General features: G+C 57.2%; 2 protein-coding genes across 4 annotated transcripts; one reads left to right on the top strand and one right to left on the bottom strand.

Annotated features, from left to right (window-relative positions):
- Positions 1-2,836: 2,836 nt before the first annotated feature.
- On the top strand, positions 2,837-10,470 carry LOC110087046 (phospholipase A2). The gene is made up of 5 exons (XM_072982402.2): positions 2,837-3,018; positions 4,386-4,466; positions 6,531-6,696; positions 8,715-8,821; positions 9,218-10,470. The coding sequence occupies exons 1-5, from the start codon at positions 2,955-2,957 to the stop codon at positions 9,364-9,366; spliced, it is 567 nt and encodes a 188-aa protein (XP_072838503.2). The 5' UTR covers positions 2,837-2,954; the 3' UTR covers positions 9,367-10,470.
- On the bottom strand, positions 10,386-16,542 carry LOC110087045 (bifunctional apoptosis regulator). 3 transcript variants are annotated; one of them, XM_020808419.3, is made up of 8 exons: positions 16,421-16,542; positions 14,786-15,107; positions 13,928-14,129; positions 13,478-13,647; positions 12,933-13,077; positions 12,530-12,703; positions 11,818-12,020; positions 10,386-11,345 (listed from the first exon to the last, which is right to left on the bottom strand). In XM_020808419.3, the coding sequence occupies exons 2-8, from the start codon at positions 15,043-15,045 to the stop codon at positions 11,153-11,155; spliced, it is 1,347 nt and encodes a 448-aa protein (XP_020664078.3). In that variant the 5' UTR covers positions 15,046-15,107; positions 16,421-16,542; the 3' UTR covers positions 10,386-11,152. The 3 variants fall into 3 exon arrangements, with proteins under 3 accessions (XP_020664078.3, XP_020664079.3, XP_078237438.1); XM_020808420.3 differs by having other exon boundaries at positions 16,400-16,481; XM_078381312.1 differs by lacking the exon at positions 16,421-16,542 and adding an exon at positions 15,226-15,635.
- Between the last annotated feature and the right edge of the window lie 1,303 nt (positions 16,543-17,845).

Raw genomic sequence — 17,845 nt, 5'->3', positions numbered from 1 at the left:
GCTTCTCTCTGCCTTTAGGAGGGAGGCCCCCCTGACCTTTTTCTTGCTTTTGCATTCAAATAAAATCAGACCTTTGGTTCAGCTGCTGCATCTCAGCTTGCGTTCCTTGCCGGAAAATACTAGATCTAGAGATTGCCCAGTAACGCTCCCCCCCCATGCAGGGTCCCATTGGTGGGGGTGGGTTGGAGGTCTCCCACTTCGGTCCTTTCCCAAACAGATGTCCAGCAGGACTCGGAGGGCAGTTGGCCTTTGCCCCTGCCCCACCCCACACCCCCTTGCACCAACTAAACCCCGAGCCCAGTCCTCTCCAAAAATAGGCTGGGCCGTCATGCCCACCCTCCCCTCCCACCATGTGCATTGACCTGGTGGAAGAAGACACCTGTAGCCATTAGTGGAATCAGGGAACTCCCTTTCCTGACCTGCGGGTGGTGGGGAGGGGGCCACACACATCATCATCATCATCACCCTAGCAAGCCAAGGAAAGAGGGAAAACTAGAGGGGGGAGGACTGAGCTGGAAAGAAGCCAGCCATCACCCTCTTCTGAAGGCACACATTTCTATTCCCCTTTTACACAATGATGATGACAGGTAGGGTAGTACAGCGCTTACAGGAAAATCCAGCAAGGGGACTCTGTGGCTGGAATCCACGGCTGCGTGTCCTCTGGACCCCGTATCTTCCACCAGAGTTGCCCTCGTTCCTCCCCGGGGCTCATTTCTACACACTCGTCCCCTAAAGCCCTGCTCTCCTCGAGGGCGGAGGAGCCAAACCGGAACAGACGTTGAGCCCCAGAGGGAAAGGAGGAAGGCAGTGCCAGGGATCCCCATGCCCTGGGGGGGGTCGTGACCTTTAGGCATTGCTTAGGGATGCAGGTGTGCACGCCGCTTATAGATGGAAAAGCTGCCAAGATTATTACAGGATATGGCAATTATATTTTCAGTAAGGAAGTGCTGGCCTGTGAGGGGAAAAGCAACCCCACAGGTGGAAGAAGCAGTTCCACAGGATGGTCTGTGGCGGAGAGGGAGGCGGAAGAGGAATCCTTTCCTCAGGTGTCACGCGGAAGGGGTGGGTTGCCCAGGGGGAGGGCCATGATTTCGCCCTTCTTGCTCTAAGCCGCCCTGGGCGCTCTGCTGAACCCCTTCCAGAAGCTGCACAGCTGGTCTTTTTAGACAAAGAATAAAACCAGCTCACACACCCCCAACTTTAGTCCACGAAACAATCCCAGAAGCCAGAATGTGGCCCAAGACCCTTTTGGCCCAACTGAGTCCCCACCACCCCCACCCCAAAACGAGCAGCCTAGCAAAGAGGCTTGCTCCGTGCCGGTTGCAGCCCTTCTTATTCTGGGGAGGGGGCTGCGCTGGGCTCCCTGCTCTGTACCAGGACAGGGAACCCTGCACTTGAACCCAGAACCCTGGTGGGGAAAGGCAGGAGCCTCTGAAAGGGAGGGGCCTCCCAGGAGGCGAAGAAGCCTTTGGTGGGGGAGGATTCCCTGAAGCCAATGAAGGAAGGAACCTTCACACACACACAAGCAGGGCAGGAGAGAGTCCTTGGGCCTGGGGGGTGGCAGGTTAGAGCGGCCCCTCTGATCTTCCAAGGGTCGGAAGGCGGGAAAAGCCCCCAAACTGGTTCTCCCTCCTGGGGGGGGAGGTCCACTGGGCCAGGAGGATGTCCAGCCTTGGGCGGGAGGGGAGAGGAGGGGTCCCATCCCTTCCAGCTTCAAAAGAGGCAGGGAGCCTCGGCTGGGGTCTTGAGGGCGGGAGCCAGAGGGAGGGTTCCCATCCTACCAGCCCAACTGGTATCCCGGTGGGTGGTGGCCGAAAAGGCCCCCTCCCTCCGTCTTCCGTAGAGGCCAAGGAGAGCGGCTGCGGAGACAGGCACCCCTTCCTTCACCAGCCTGCCTCTGGAGCAGAGAGTGGGGGCTGGCTGGGAGAGACAGGGCCCTTTGGACTACAATGCCCAGAATCCCCCAAAGGGGGGGGTCCCAGCAGCTCTCAGTCCCTTCCCCAGCTGGACCTCGGGGTGGCCTTTCGGGGTGGGGCAGCCCAGCTGGACCCCATCTGGGCTGGGGGGGCTTGGTTCTGGAGCTTTTAGACCAGCCAGCCCCAAGGGGGGACTCGTGGCTTTTCTTTCCCCAGGGAAAATGTTTGGCCCCGGTGCCACCCTGCACCCCCTTCCCCCACCCCATCTCCCACGGATGCCCCCCCCTCCCTCCCTCCCTCTTACACACCCACCCCCCTTCCTGCCCACCACATCTTTTGTGCTTCGTGCACCCCCCCCGCCAGGAGAGTTGGGAAGCCTGCGCTCATCGCGGGGGGGGGGGAGTCCCTGTTCTGTTTTCCTTACAAAACCCAGAGAAGGGATTTCCTCCCCCCAGAAAACAGATGCGCCTCAGGCAGCAGAAGGTCTTGGGCCGCCCACGCAGCCTCCCCCTGTCCAGGGTTGTTGTTGCACCCTGGTGGGGCGCCTTTTCCAGAAGATCGGGGCGGGAGGGGGGGGATGGAAGGTCCGGTGGCGGTGGGGGGGGGAAGGCAGTCAGCTCTCTCGAGAAAGATGGGGGGGCAGGGTCCAAAACTACCCTGGGGGGCGGCGCGCTTGGGGGACCCCATCTGCAAGGGGGCAGTTCAGGCAGCACCGGCTGGCTTCTGCTGTCCCGCTCCCTCTGTTCCCCCTCCCGCGTGCACGCACGCCCCCCAAATCCCGGCCCCAGACGCAAACCCCCCCCCGTCCGTGCCAGCCTGGTGCGCGCCCTGGCGCCTGGCACTCCCCGTCGGGCGCGCGCAAGGAGGGCAGACGGGCGGGGAGGATGAAGGGACGGCCCGAGGGAGGGAGGGAGGGAGGAAGAGCGCTGCTCGCCCCCCCCCCGTGCCCGGAGCAGCCCAGTCGGCCAGCGGCACCTGGACGGGACGGACACGGACGGAGGGAAGGAGGGAAGGACGGGCGCACTGCCGCCAGCTCTGATGGGCCCGAGGGGGCGACCGGCCGCGCTGCTGCTCCTGCTGGCGCTGGCGGCGCTCAGGACCGGTGAGTGCAGCTGGAGGGAGGGGGGCGTCGGCGCCGGCAGCCCAATTCGGAGGGCATCATCCTCAGGCAGGAGCCGGAGACCTCCCGGGGGTCGCTGGGTCCCATGTCGGTGGCGCTGGCGGGGCTTCCCGGCGCTCACCCTCCGCACAATGGGCGCAGGAGAGGAGACGTCGGGGCGATCGGCCGCCTTACCTGTGGGGAGGCACCACGCAGAGCTTCGGACCGGGCAGCCCCGGCAGGGTGAACCTGGGACGGGACGCCCCCCTCCATACACACATCCCTGCGCGTGCCCTGCCTTTCCCTCTGGGCTCCGAAGGAGGGAAGCCGGAGGGTTTCTGGGTCTGCCCTCCGAGGAGGCTGGTTTTTGCACCCAGGGGGCTTTCCTGCCTGCCCGGGGCTTCTTATCCCTCGGGGTGCGAGAGGTGAGGGGCCTCCCTGGTCAGAGGGGGACCAGCCCTGGCCTCCCTCCCCGAATCCCTCCACCATTTCAGCCAGAGTGGCAAAATGTGTTATTTGAGTGGTCAGCCTCCACCAGCCTTAAATGTTGGAGGAACATGACCCCCACACACACACACACACACTGCCGGCATCAGTTCATTGCCTTTTCTTTAGGGGGTTGGTTGTGGTTATTTTTGCTAATTTGCCTGATTTGCTCTTAACGGAAAACGAATTGCAAGGCCTCTTCATGTCCACTGCCTGGAAGCACCGGCTCTCCCGTGCCAGCCCTCCTGTTGCCCCGGGGAGTGGGCTGGCATGCGATTTTTTTTACCCCATGGTTTGAGCCAGGGGTGCCCGTTCCCCCCCTTCAGCCCCTCCCAGATGTTTTTGCCCTCAGTTCTGTCCACTGGTCAAAGATTCAGGGAGCCAATGTCCATCTGGCAGGTTGAAAAGAGATTGCAATGGCTGAGGCAAGACTTGGGGGTGCAGAGTTTGACCCAAGGGGGGGGAGGTTTCCTAACTCAGCAGCTGGGACCAAAATCTTTGTCGTGAAGCAAACCTCAAAGCCACCCACCCCGGCAAAGTCGGACGACAGCCGGACCAAGTCGCTTGCGGTTTGTGGGTCTGGAGTCTCGAAAGGGAGTCGGTCTCATTCCCGGATTTACCCTTGACTCCACTGAGTTTATAAGGCAGTGGCTTGTCTTTTTTTCTCATTATTTACCCAGCATTCTATGGCAAACAGACGTAGATGTTTCAGCAGCAGGGAGGGGCCGCAAAGCAATCAGCAGAGCAGGTTTTATGCCTTTTCTCAGGGCCTTTCCAAAACACGTTTGGACAGGGTGCCCTCCGAACCCTGAACTGGACAGACCTCAGGCCAAATCCAGCTTCAGGGCCCTTCTCAACTCCTTATGCTTGATGTCCTTGCTCAGACCCCAGGTCAGAAGCAGAAGGCACATGCAGACCACAATACATCCCACGGCTGGAGTCAAATCACACATTTAAGCAAACAGGTGTGTCTTCCTCTTATAATGTTGTCCCTCCGGGCACGCGGGTCTTTCCATGCTTACGACACCAGCCAGGCAAACAAACCGGAGCTGTCTCCTGGAAGCGGCTTTGCCAAACAGAGACTGGACCAAGAATCTCTCTGGATCACCAACCAGACTTTTCCCCTTCGGGAGGCTCTGTTTCTCTTCTAGCGAGGCCCTGGGGCTCCCTCTTCAACCAAAGTCCTGCCCACGGTTGGGGCCAGATTCTCTCCGCCCTGGCTTCAGCGTGACTGAGCCCTCTTCTTAGCCGGGGTCTGAACTACCGGGGCGTCTGGCGGGGAGACTCTGCAAGCCGTCCTCCCGAAAAGGGACTTTTCTAAGCTGTGCGCTCAAAGGGAAGCAGCGTGGCCCATCTCTGCTTCCTAACTGGTCTCCAGTACGGAGTCAGACAGCTTCCAGTGGTGGGTTTTGGAGGCAAAAGGGTGCTTCTCTGAGACATTCATTCAACTTGTCTTAAAGGTAACTGTGTAAAATCCTCCTGACCTGTCGGAAGCCGTGGGAGGTGCAAAGTGGCCTACAGTGGGCCACAGGAAACCACCCCCCCACACACACACAAGGCTTTTGTGTTGCAAAATACACCCAGAATGAGACCTACAAAATCAGTGCTCCAGAGCATCACACACAGAGACAGACACAGACACAACCCCCCCAAAAAGAGAGGCCTTCCTTGATTTTGGGCAAGGCACTGTGCCAGGTGGCCTATTCTGGTTGCACGTAGGCTGTCTCCATTTGGGAAGGGATTCTCGGTGGGTCCAAAGGAATCTAAGCTTTCCCAGCCCAACTCCATCTCCAACCCTGCGGGCCCCTTTTCGGTCTCCCTGGGGAAAGGGTCAGAAGGTGCCACAAGAAGAGAGGGGGACCTCTTCCCCCCCCTCCCCAGCCCTGCAATGCCCCGTCTAACCAAGGTGGCCACAGAGCGGATGCTGGCTTCCACTTGCCAAGTAGTAGGAGGGGTCTAATTTTTTAAAAAGGGAGGAAAAACCCCTTTCTCTTGGGAAGATGTCCCGAGACGCTCCGTGCTGTTTTCCACAAGAGATGGACCGGGTGACCCTCCTCCTCCTCCTCCTCCTCCTCCCATCAACACCATCCCGAAAGGTAGGAGGCCATCGCGATGGAGGGCGCCCCAGTTTCTGCTCCTCCAGCTCTGCTTTCGTCCCTGTGTTGTTTTCCAGCTGAACCCCGATTCCGCTGGCCTCCCACTTGAACTGGAGGGGGGGCAGTCTCGAGAGGCGGAGCTGACCCTGAAGCTGCCCTGGCACAGAAGGTGACCTCCCGCCCCCCCCCACCCCATCCCCAGGGGCAGGCAACCTCTGTCCATGGTGCTGGATCAGCCGAGGCCCCTTCACACCGGCCGGCCGGCAAAGAGGAGCCAGGGCTGCCAAGCAAAGTTGAAAAGGCCTTGAGTGGAAAGGGAGGGGGACCCCACACGCCCCTGTCTCTTCAACGTTGTCTTTTGCCCGGCCTGAGCTTCCCCATAAAGCTGGCCAAGCCTTGGTCCGACCCAAGCCCCGGAGGGTTGTATCTCCCTCAATGCATTTTGGGGGGGGGGGCTGTCGCTCCTAAACCTCTTTCAACCAGAAGAAGCCAAGCTCCTGGGCTCATCAGAGAGACAACGCCAGCAGCTTTGGTCCAAGCACCACAAAAGACAGTGATTTCTGGGGCACAAAGAAACACACCCACACACCCCCAAAAAAGAATCCATGGCATCTGGACCAGGTTCAGGTGGCTCTGTGGCCTTGGCTGATGGATGCCCTCTTTCTTTCTGGATTCATGTGGAATAAATCCAAAAAGGTCTTCTGTTTGCCAGAGGCTGAGCCCTTGGAGACCAGCAACCATCAGGATTGATGCCCTCCCCTCCCCAGTGCTGTGCCGTTGTGCCTCTTTCCTGCAGCCTGAGACTTTAGTGACTAAAAGGTGTTTTTTTTAAGAAGTTTTTTTTGGGGGGGTCCTCCTTAGAAACCTTCTGCTTGTCCTGATCCTTGACACTTTGTTTCTCCCACCCTCATCCCCCTTCCTCTCCCACCCCAGGAGCAGAAAGGAGTTTGGGAAAAGCGCCATCGCGGAACCGCCGAGGGGTCATCCAGCTGGCGGGGGCCGTCCAGTGCACCACGGGGCGCACCCCGTTGGCCTACCTGCACTACGGCTGCTACTGCGGCTTGGGAGGGAGCGGCTGGCCCAACGACAGAGTGGACTGGTAAGAGAGCCTCTCCTTGGCCCCGGGAGGTCTGGGACTACAGCTCCCAGAACCCACCCACCCCCAGACTGTATGGGCTACATAGTCGCTCCAAGTCAGTCTCAGAAATGCTGAGGATGATAGATAATGCAAAGCACCCAGTGACCCAGCTGAGGGGATACCATTCCCACCCACCCCTTTACATCTGGTTGTATTTAAGTGAGTTGAAACGCCGTGAAAAACTACCGAAAACATGTAGAATGAACTTGCCAATTTCTCTGTGGCTGGAGCAATCACAGAACTGTAGAAGCCGGGTGCTCACAACAAATTGATCAGGGCTTCCACCCTAAACGGCTCTCCTTCGGCTGAAGGCAAGAGGGGCAGAAAAGGGTTTTGTTTTGATCTAGCAAAATCTTTAGGAGCTGGAAGGCCTGCCCAGGAATACATACTAGAAACCACACGGCCTTCATGGGCCAATGGCCCTCCGCGTACTGCTTTTTCTCTGTAGATGGACGTCTTTGTGGACCACGGAGATTTGGGGGAATTGGAAGAAAAAGGCCCTCCCAGAGATGCTGGCTCACTCCTGCATCCCAACATATAGTTGGGAAGCCGGCAGGCAGGCGGCCAGGCCGGCCAGACATGCCCTTGGCCCATGGAAGGAGTCCACAGCCTTATACCGCTTTCCAGAAGGAAAGCCCAAAAGACAGGCTTCGGTCGGACTCCTTGTTATGACCATCCAGTGACTGTTATTTTAAGCCTTTGGGGAAACCAAGTCTCTGTGGCTTCCATAGTTTTGCAGAACTCAGTGGTGGCTTTAATAGCTGACCTTGGAGCGCGGCAGGAAGGCCTGCCTTTCTCCTTCTGGCCACTTTTGTGCCACATCACCAAGAACCTTTCCCAGGTCCTGTTTTTGCCTCCACTTTGGACCCATGATTGCAAAGCCATCCTACCTGTGTTTGTTTGTTTGTTTGTTTGTTTGAAACCAGGGCGTTGGCTGATTGGGAAAGCAGCTCTTCCTCCCTGGAAGGCCCTTCCTGGCGGCTCTTCTGGACGGGAGCGTAACCATCTTTGCTCACGTCGAGGTTCTGCTCCCGCCTTGAGGCCAGCCAGGGAGCACTCCATCCCCTTCCCCTCTGATGTGCTCCCTCTCTCTTCCTGGCAGAGGCGTTGAAACAAGGAGCTAAAAGACTTGGTCGTGCTTAAAATACAATGAACGGGCATGTTCTCGGACACGGCACGTAAGCCCCGCACACAGACCCAAGGGCCAAAACAGACCTTTGGACCACTTCGCTGGTTCTACCGGGGAACAAAGTGGGTTGAGCCTTCAGGCCCACTATCTTGCAAAATATTGCTGCCATGTCCCGCCACGTTGCCTCTGACTTAAGGCGACCCTATGGATGAGCGGTCTCCAACTTTGCCTTGCAAAGCTCCTGCAAACTCGAGCCTGTGGCTTCCTTGAGGGAGGGAGTCCATCTCGTATGGGGTCTTCTTCTTTTCCTGCTGCCTCCCGCCTTTCCCAGCAGGACGGTCTTTTCCCGAGAATCCTGCCTTCTCCCAAAGTGGGACAGGCTCAGTTTTGTGATTTTTGCCCCCGGAGCGTCTTCAGGCTTCCCGTGCGAGAGAGGGCTCGGCAGCATTACTCCCTTTTTCCACACACAGCAGCTCAGCCCAGGAGTCCTTTGATCTAAGCAGGCACGGATCCTGAACCCAATGGTCAGCTTGGCTTTCCAAAGCGAAAGCATGCATGAAAAACATACTGGCTCAGATCATGCCCTACGGAGGGCCCCCCACCCCCAACGATTCCTTCCTTTCCTTATCACTGGTCAGGCTGATTGGGGCTCATGGGCTGTGTAGTCCAAAATACCTGGGCAACCTCTCTCCTGTCGCCACTGCAAGGGGTTGGAGCCCCAGAGCAGGACAACAAAGGCTTTTCAGTCAGCAGTCCTGTGGCCTGCAGAGACCGTTCCCAAGTCCCTGGATCTGGGACTTCCTCGATTCGGTGCCCCAGTCCGTGAGACCTTCTCTTCTGATGCTCCCAGGTGCTGCTTTAAGCATGACTGCTGCTACTCAAAGGCCGAGAAGGAAGGCTGTGGCCCCAAGACGGAGCCCTATAACTGGACGTGCGAGGACAATGAGCCCCAGTGCGGTGAGTCCCTCTTCGTTCTTTGCTGGGGGTGGCCGGCTCTGTCTTGGGTGCCTGCTTTGCTCTCGGCCCACTTTAGGTCCCTTGAGAGACTCGGCAAGAACGGGCAAAGGGGAGTCTCCTAAACATGACGTTTCCGCCCATGCACTAGGAAGATTCACGGGGGGGGTTTCCTCTCCTTTCTGCTGGAGGGCAGAGAAACCCACGGCCCAGCTAGTGCACGGCCTGGCCTTGAACCGGGGTGGGCAACATGCCCGATCCACACTCCTAGATCACACACGCACGCACGCAGAGCAAGCAGGGAGCTAAGCGTGGGCTGCGTGCAGGCTGTAGAATTTTCACGCAATTCGGATGAGTCCTTGATTTCCTTGCCTCTCGGCCTCCCGTTTTCTTCTGCAGATGATCTGGAGGACAAGTGCCAAAAGCTGTCGTGTGAATGTGACCGGGAAGCAGCCACATGCCTGGCGAAAGCCCCCTACCACCTCAGGTACATCTTCTGGCCAGAGTCCATGTGCGGAGCCCACAGTCCCAAGTGTAAGGATGATTGAGACAGACTCTCACGTCGGCTCAGCATCACGCAGGCACGGGACGTTTCCCAACCGAGAGTTGGAAACATTTCACCAATCAAAACCAAGCGCCTCTTGATTTCTTCCGGACTGGGCGAGGCCCAGATGCCTCTGCCGCTCACAACTCTCCTGGCAAAACCACCATTCTGAAGGCCAGGACTGTAAGGGATCCCCAGGGGTTGTCTGGACAGCCAAAAGGTTGACCCCACAAGGAGGAGGAGGAGGAGGAGGACGCTTCAAAACCGGCAAGTCTGGTCAAGATGCATGAAGCTCAATCCCAACTCCTGGCACCCCTCGTCTCAACTGAGTGAGCGACAGTCCATGGTTTATTGTAAAGCCCGGGTGAGTTCCAGATCAAGGGGTCACCCAGAGTCTGCTTGTATCTGAAAATGCCCAGGTGAAAAACAGACACGGCTTGCTTTCTGCAGCGGTGAAACACAAACCTCTGAAAAGGTGAGCCGAACAAATGCCCACGGCAGGTGCTAAGAGATGCTCCAGAAAATCCAAATGACATCAGTGCAGCAGGGAAAACTGCAAGACGTGGGTCTAAACTAGAGGGGTGTAGATTTGCTGCTTTAAGGATGGCAACTCTTAAGAATTCAACTGCCTGGGGAATTCCAGAAACTGCAAATCTGAAAACACAAAGCTAAACGCCTCTAGCTTAGCCCAGTGGCTGATCACAGCAAAAGCGGAAATGAGGAACCAAATGCCAACCGGTTAATCAAAATTTTGGGGTTTAATCTAGTTGGGGGGTAGCAACGGGGCTTTGGCCCAGGTCTACCTAAAAAACCCGGAGGACTCAGCTTATATCAATGTGGTGATCTCTCCTGAAAGTTTACAAACTGTACGGTGCAGTGAGGCAACAAGGCTTCTGTTCAAATCTCCCCCTGAAATACAGTACATTGCTCATCCAGGCCTACCCCGCAGAGGTGTTGTGAGGAAAAGAAAAGGCAAGCCAGGAAAGGAACCAGAGATGATTTTAAAAAATTGGTACTAATAAATACTAGGAAAAAATCTCTTTTTTTAATTCTCAAAAATATCTGTATGCAAATTTGAAGATTAATACAAATGCAGAGTCAAGTTTCATTTACAGGAACATTGCATTTGAAACAAAGCTAATCTTGGTTTTGGGAGATATTTAACAGCAGCGGCTTTTTTATCTATATATACATTCAGAACCGACCACTTCACAGTATTTCCATGCAGGTTAAATCCCTCTCCACCCCCCACCCCTGAAAAAGGGACTGCAGTTGACAAGCAGGCTTGGAAAATTAATGCAGCAACAGAAACATCCTAAAATCCACTTGAATATTGAGGGTGGGGGTGGAGAGGGTGGACAGAGTCCGGGGGTGGAGGAGCAAGAGCTTCACCACTCATGTCATGAAAGGGAAGGGAAAGGAAGACACACACACACACACACTCCGGCCAGCTTTCTTGGCCCCGTTGTCAGTTTTCCAGTCTTTCCCACTTTGCCAAAGACGGGATATGGAATACGGCTCCAGCACAAACAGAGACAGTGGGCAGATTACTGTTCCTCCTCTCGGCAGGAAACCTGGGGACCCTTTCCACCTGCTACCGCCCTTTGCAGCTTAACAAAAGGAGAAGAGCCACAAAGCAGGCATGCAATTAAATTAACCCTCCCAAAAAATCAACTTGAGTTTATTACTGGAGAAAGAAATGGCAACCGAGCTGCTCCTCCATCAGCTTCCTGTGGCCGGTGGGTTCAGGGTATCGCAGGGCGTGGGGCGGACCCCAGAGCATCCGGTCCTCACAGGACTTGCGTCTCCAGGCGACGGAGCTCCTTGACCACCAGGTCAATGTTTATGATTGGGTTAAAGTACAAAGCCCAGTAGAAGAGGCAGTTGCAGAGAAAGTGCGGAATAACGGGCCAGAAAATGGCCATGAGGAATCCCTGGGTGGACACCTTCCAGAAGTGGCTCCACATGTGGTGAGGAATCATCCTGAAGGGGGCGAGAAAGGAGGAGCAGGTGAGATTTCTCAGGTGGAAGCCGGAGGTTAGATTCAGGCCTCTCGCAGCATCACAGACAACAGAGGGCAACTGGGCACACAGACCCCAAACCCCAAGCCAGCAGTCTGAATGAGAAAATAAAGTCTGTTTCCAATGACTCTCGCACACAACCCACAAAAATCTTCCCTGTGCAAGAAGAGGCTGGGAGGGTCTGAAACAGGGAGTTAGAAGAAAAAGGACACAGGGGCCGTTATGTTCGGAGTAAGCCCTCTGGATCCAGCACAAAGATGGAGAAACCAGATCCAGAGGGTGGCTGCACCCACCTGGAACAGCAGCGTTATTGCACATTTAAGACAAAACAAAACCCCACCACAGCTTAGCAGGTAACGTTGGCCACCAAAGGAGGCCGACAACACCAGAGAGACTCTCCTGAAAGGGCTGCCGAGGGTCCGAACAGCACTCACTTCAGCTCCCTTCTCGACCACAGCCTCCAGAAAGAGAAGAGGTCCAGCACGGAGAGCAACATGGCGTTGACGATGATAAAGCGCGACGTCCAGTAATGGACCTCCAGCCAGTCCCAGGCAAACTCGGCTATCAGCTGATACGGCAGGAAAAGGAACTTGACGAAGAACTCCCGCCACTGTTTCCACGCCGGCTCTTTCAGGTCCTGCAAAGAGACCAGGGCTGGCTAGGCAAGGATACAGGCCGGAAGATGACGGAACCTCTTCCTGCCTTCAGACGCCTCCCTTGGAACCCTTGGGTTGCTACCCACAGACGCCCGAAACCTATGGAACGCTTCACCTCTGCACACAGAATTCCGAGCCTTCCATGGTGATTACACCCCCTTCCTATATATTCAAAAGCACGTGTTTCTGCCCAAAGCTGAGTCCTTTCAGACGTTAAAGTGGAAAATGCACCCGGGGAGCGGCCGACATGGAATGCAGGGGCTCCAGAGTTTCTCTCCTGCCGACTCCGGTGGCTGAGATGTGGTTTTGGGCCACAACTCACTTGGACTCAGCACCTCTCTAAGACTCACTTGAGAGAGAAAAGGAAGCCTGAGCTGGTGCTGCCCCCCCGCTCCCTGGCAAGCCCCCCCCTCCTCCAGGGGCTCCTCCACTGTGCTTCCCCCTCCCCTTTAAACAAGAGCGTTCCTCAGCATGGGTTCTGAAAACTGACCAAAAGCTTGGCCATGATTTCCTCAAAATCTTCTTCGTCCTGCACGGGACAGATGGTATGGAGGAAGGGGAGGAAGGCCTCCGTGTAATCGAAGAGGTACAAGTAGAGCATGGTGAGGCGGGGGGAACTCTTCAAGGCGTAGAGCAGGAACAGAGATTTCCCTGGGTGCACCGCCTGGAAAGGAACCAGAACACGACACGTAGGTAAAGCCAGCCAAAGCCCCCAGAGCGAGATCCCTCTTCTCCCAACTTCTGGAGAGAAAAGGAATGCCATTTACGTATGAATCACGCAGAACTGAGGGGGGGGGCAGGTTCCACCTTGGGACAGCAGGAAGGAGCAGAGAAACGTGAAGGCCACCCTGAGCGGCAGAACCCGAAAGAGGTTTCTGCACCCCACGACTCACTTTGTATTCCCAAAGGTTCTGTGGCGGCTTCATCCCCAGCATCTTCACTCGCTCCAGTTCCGTCATGATGGCTTTCCTGTGGCTACTGTTCTCCACGCGGTAGGGCGCCTTGGACAAGTCCTCCTCTGTGAGCATTAAAAGCAGCCTGCCAGGGAGGAGAGCGCCTGCCTGTTACAGGAGGAACCTTTCCCTGTTCCAAACGGCGGGGGGGCCACCAGGCCAAGAAGGCACCCCCGCAGCCGGACCAGTAAAGAGTCACACTGGAGGAGCTGCCTACGCTCCCCTCAAAGCCACAACGCACGAATCAAGCCTATTCTAGAGTTCAGACAAGGGTCTAGCAGGAAGGCTAGCAGGCGCCTACGGCCAACAGTCGGACAAGGAACCAAAACTTACTTTGGAGTCAAACCCTTTTTTGGCCCCCAAATGTTTTCATCACCTGAGGGACACAAAACCTCTGATAAAGCACGGTCCTGCGTTCACAGGGGTTGCCCGCCCCGGCCTGCCTGCCCCCCTCCACCACCACGTCACCCCGCGGGCCTTCCTACCTTCCATTCACTCTCTCAAGCAAAAACCTGTCTTTGTAGAGGGACGTCCAAGGGCCGAGCTGCTCCAGCCAGTGAGTCACCTCCTCGGCCGTCCATTTGGCCACAGGCTTGTGGACGAGGAGGTCGTCCTCCGAGTCCCGGCTGCTCCAGTGGTAGCCGAGCAAAACCACCTAGAAAACGGTCAGGAGAGTCACTGAAGGAGGGGAGATGAAGGGGGAGGACATGCCTTTCCCCACTTCCCGAGCCACAGACTGAGCCACTGACCCAGAGCCTGAACACCTGGCTCAAATCCCTCCCAGCCACGGCTTCAACGGGTGGCCTCGGAAAAGTGACTGCACCGCAACAGGCGTGGCGGCATGCCACGAAACAGACATACGACAAACGCAGAGGCAAAGAGGGACCGGATGCTCAGGCTCGGGGACGCCTCCCAGCGGACAGGCAAAGACGTACCGCCACACAAGTCAACGCTGTCAGGACACCAGAGAAGAAGCCCCCTCCCCGAGGATTCATCCTCCCCACACTGGGAGTGGCCAACGTCTGATCCGTCCCATACTTCTGGAAGGCAGCGAGGCTGTGGGAAACGTCGGGGTTCTGCTGGATGTCCGCCTTCCTCTGCTTGATCGCATCCGGGAAGAGCTTTTCAATGGCGTCCCTATTGAAAAAGAGAGAGAGAGCAGGGGGGGATTCTTTTCATCACACAGGGTGGGAAGGCCTGTCTTTGGACACCCCCCACCCCGTTATGAAGCTCCCACGGGGACCCCAGGCCAACTGCTCTCTCCACCAGCCTTCTGGGTCTGCTGTGCAGACCAAGAGAGGAATTCCTGGGGACCAAGACCCCTTTGACCGAGGGCTGGCCAAGACATTCTTGGGGGCTGCATTTCTGGGGTGGGCGGAGCCATGGGCAAAAGGGGAGGGGCCCAAAAGACAAGCCCATTTCACCTTAAAGTACCACGGATTGCCAGTAAATATACCCTAAGAAAAGCATTTGTGTCCCTTGGAGGAAAAATCCTGCCAACAGGCCAGGCAGATGCACCAAATGATGGCATTCCAGGGCAGGACGGTGTGTGGCTGACCAGGACCCCCCCAAAGGGTCAGCTTCAGGTGCTGGCTTGAGGCTGCCCACTCCGTCTCCCAGAAGACCAACAGGCAAACGTGCAATGCCAGAAACGTCCTCCTTTTATAACCCCAGCTGTTTACTTCCCTCAAAGGCAACGGAGGCAGCTGGGGAAGAGAGCCGAGCACTGCTCCTCCAAGCACCACCCGAGCGCCCGCCGTGCAAGAGCCCTGCCGAGGCTGAGCTCCACTCACCGGAGGAGGATGTTGACCTTGGGGAATCCCTCCCACTTTTCTCGGCACTCCGGGCACTCCTGCTTCTTGGAGGCCGCCCACCAGAGCGCGAGGCAATGCCTGCAGAAACTGTGCCCGCAGTTCAGGGTGGTGGGGTCGACAAGGATGTCGTAGCAACAGTGGCAGGAAAATTCGCTGATGGAGATCCGCCGGCTGGATCCGGGAGAGGCGGCCGACACAACATCCAGACTCTCTGCGCGCCACTTCACACCGGCTTCCATGTTCTCTCGGGAGGGAGAGCCGATCCGCCCACTTTCTTAAAACCTGCAGCGCATTGCAAAGCCTGAAAAAGAGGGAGAAAGAGGAGAGGGTCTCTCAGAACCCATGTTGTTCTCTGTTCTTTCTGCACATGTTGGAAATGCATGCAAGAGCCATGCTTTGAATGTGCTCCTTAGCTTGACCTTTGGCAACGGAAAGGCTCCACCAAGGCAGTCTGATTTAAATGCTCGTTTTGGATTTTAATCTCTGCCGGGGTTAAACAGCCAACACTCTTTCCTCCAGCTGAGAGGGAAGGACCCCCTTCACGTAGCTGCGGTCAAGTCTGTATCTCACACATCTCTTGTCCTACAAAAGAAAGTTTCCCTGGTTCTAAAAGGAAACAGAAGGGCAGCTGGTGGTGGCACAAACGCAAAAAGTGAAAGCACAACGGGAACAGCCCCCAGCCTGCAAACAGTGGTCGTTGGGGGTGTGTGTGGTTTTTTTAAATATCAGGACATCAAACAAAGTCATCCAGGAGAAACAAAGTCAGTAAAACAAGGCAAAGGGTGAATGAAAAGGGGCCCAAGCAAGGTTTGCCCTGGGCCTGGATCCTCTGCCGGCCACCTCCCTCGGAGGAAGGGCAAGCCAAGCCCAAGCCCCAGAACAGGGCCACGGAGGAGGGGGGGGGTGGCCTTCCGTGGACCAGGAAACCTCGGGAGGGAAGCGGCCTTTTCCCTCCCTGGGCTGGAGAAACACAGCAGGCGACAAAAGGGGAGCCGGGGAAGAGAGGCCGGTGGGCGGGGGCGGGGGTGGGGGCTAAAGGGCCTTTTCTCTTTTTCCAGACCCCCCCATGCACACACACACAGACACACACACTCAGGGAGGGTCCCCTGACCCCCCCACCCCCACCCCTCCTTCCTTCCTTCTTGCGGGGGCCACCGGGCAAAAAGGCTCCTCTGCCCTCCGGCCGGCTACAGCGGAGCCTTTGGGGGAGGGGGCAATTCCAGCCCCCCCCCGCACACACACACACACACACACACACACACACACACACACACACACACACACACACACACACACACACACACACACACACACACACACACACACACACACACACAGAGAGGACTCCGCAGAGGGAGGGGGCGCACCGCCGTCGAGCCCCACCGGGGAAACCCGACTCCTGACGGGCTCCGTTCGTGGCCCCCCCCCGGCACGACAACCCTGCGAGGTAGGAGCACCGGGCCCGGGGCCGAGCGGGAATGGGAAGCCAGCGGGCCCTCCGCGACCCCCTCCCCGACCGGTCACCCCCTCAGTGCCTATGACCACGAAGGACGGTGCCCCCCCCCACCTCACCCCCACCCCCAATTCCCTCACCGGGGCGACGGCGGGACCCACCTCCTCCCTTCCGCCAGGCCCAGCCGGCCTCGACTTCCGGCCCGCGCATGCGTCCTGCCCACTGAGGGACTCCCACCCCCCTCCCTTTTGGCGTTGCGTGGGTGGGGCACCGCTGAGAGCGACTGGGCATGCGCTTGCTCGCGGCAGGCGAAAGGGGAGGGGCTTTTTAGCCGGCTGGAGTACGAAGGCGGGCGGTCTAAAGGGGTGGGGATTCGAAGCGCCAGAAGGCACAGAGGACACTTCCGGCTCCCAACCCGAAGCCCTCCAGGGAGTGGCTTCCCTCCTGATGCCGATCTTGGAGGGAGGCCGGCCGGTGCTTTGGTCTCCCCGTAAGGATTGGACTCCAGTCAGAGGTAGACTGCCTTTGTGGCTGGAGGCTCCATTCCGTAGAGGGATGAATGCAGGGCAGAGCTTCCAACAGCCCCATTAAAGAAATAGAGCCTCCAGCCACAAAGGCAGTCTACCTCTTCCTCCAAAATCCAGTAAGAAGCACCTCCTTGGAAACACAAGGCATTTAGGACCGACCAGACAGGGTGGCTTGGCTCACGTCCAGACAACTGAGCGAAAGAGTGCGTGTGCCATTGTTATGGTGATGGATGGAGAAGGGCGCATCCCTTCATGGCAAAACAACACAGCGGGATGAGAGCAGAGGCCTTTTTCTGCACTGTATGATGTTCAGATGGCCACCGGACCCAGGTCCTCGTCCAAACACGACAAGGTCACCAGCACGTCCACCTCAGCTGCTGGCTGGTCGAGCGAACAACTTGTGACTCAAATCCTAACAGCAACACAAGACGTCGCCTCTTGTGCAGGGTCCCCAAAAGACCCATTTTTCTGGGGCAGGGAAAAGGAGCCCCTGGCCCAGCAGCCACTCCTGCGAAAGGGCGCACCCCTGTGCCACGGCACGTTCCTTGGGCCAGGAGAACAGCAGCAGCAGCAGCAGATGGGAGCCCCTCCGGGGGGGGGGAGGAGGATGTGGGAACGTCAAAACCACATAATAGTCAAATAAAAGGATGGGCCGGGAGCACATCCTCCTAAAGCAGGGCTTCGGGGCAGTTTCCGCCGGAGTTTGGCTGCTCTCCTCCTTCTAAAAAAGAAGCCAAAGCAGGCAGGTGTCGCCTGGCCCCCTCCCTGCTCCGGACGACCTGCCCAGTTGTCCGGGCCTCCTTTGGCACCCGGTATCGAGCCTCACCACGATGGCCCCACAAATCCAGGCAGGGACCAGTTCACGGCAAGGAGTTTATCCGAACGGATGGCCGACCTTGGCGGGCCAAACTAACAGACCCTGGCTGAAGAGAGAGATGCTGGTGAACAGACCTGTCTGTCCCCTCCTGCGAAAACACACACACACACACACACACACAGAGAGAGAGAGAGAGAGAGAGAGACCACCCTTTGGGACAGAGTGAGAGAGCATTTACAGGC

This window comes from Pogona vitticeps, chromosome 13, assembly GCF_051106095.1.
Source record: "Pogona vitticeps strain Pit_001003342236 chromosome 13, PviZW2.1, whole genome shotgun sequence".
Lineage (NCBI taxonomy): Eukaryota > Metazoa > Chordata > Lepidosauria > Squamata > Agamidae > Pogona > Pogona vitticeps.
The sequence above is the reverse complement of the archived record's forward strand: the minus strand, read 5'-3'. Positions and strand labels throughout refer to the sequence as shown.

Excerpts from the sequence above, each read along its gene's own strand:
- LOC110087046 (XM_072982402.2), top strand. The coding sequence starts at position 2,955 with ATGGGCCCGAGGGGGCGACCGGCCGCGCTGCTGCTCCTGCTGGCGCTG. Across the intron at positions 3,019-4,385 it reads GCTGGCGGCGCTCAGGACCG|ACCCCAGGTCAGAAGCAGAA; the intron begins GTGAGTGCAGCT and ends GTCCTTGCTCAG. Across the intron at positions 4,467-6,530 it reads TCACACATTTAAGCAAACAG|GAGCAGAAAGGAGTTTGGGA; the intron begins GTGTGTCTTCCT and ends CTCCCACCCCAG.
- LOC110087045 (XM_020808419.3), bottom strand. The coding sequence starts at position 15,045 with ATGGAAGCCGGTGTGAAGTGGCGCGCAGAGAGTCTGGATGTTGTGTCG. Across the intron at positions 13,648-13,927 it reads CAGCGTTGACTTGTGTGGCG|GTGGTTTTGCTCGGCTACCA; the intron begins GTACGTCTTTGC and ends ACCGTTTTCTAG. Across the intron at positions 13,078-13,477 it reads CTTGAGAGAGTGAATGGAAG|GCTGCTTTTAATGCTCACAG; the intron begins GTAGGAAGGCCC and ends CCTCCCTGGCAG.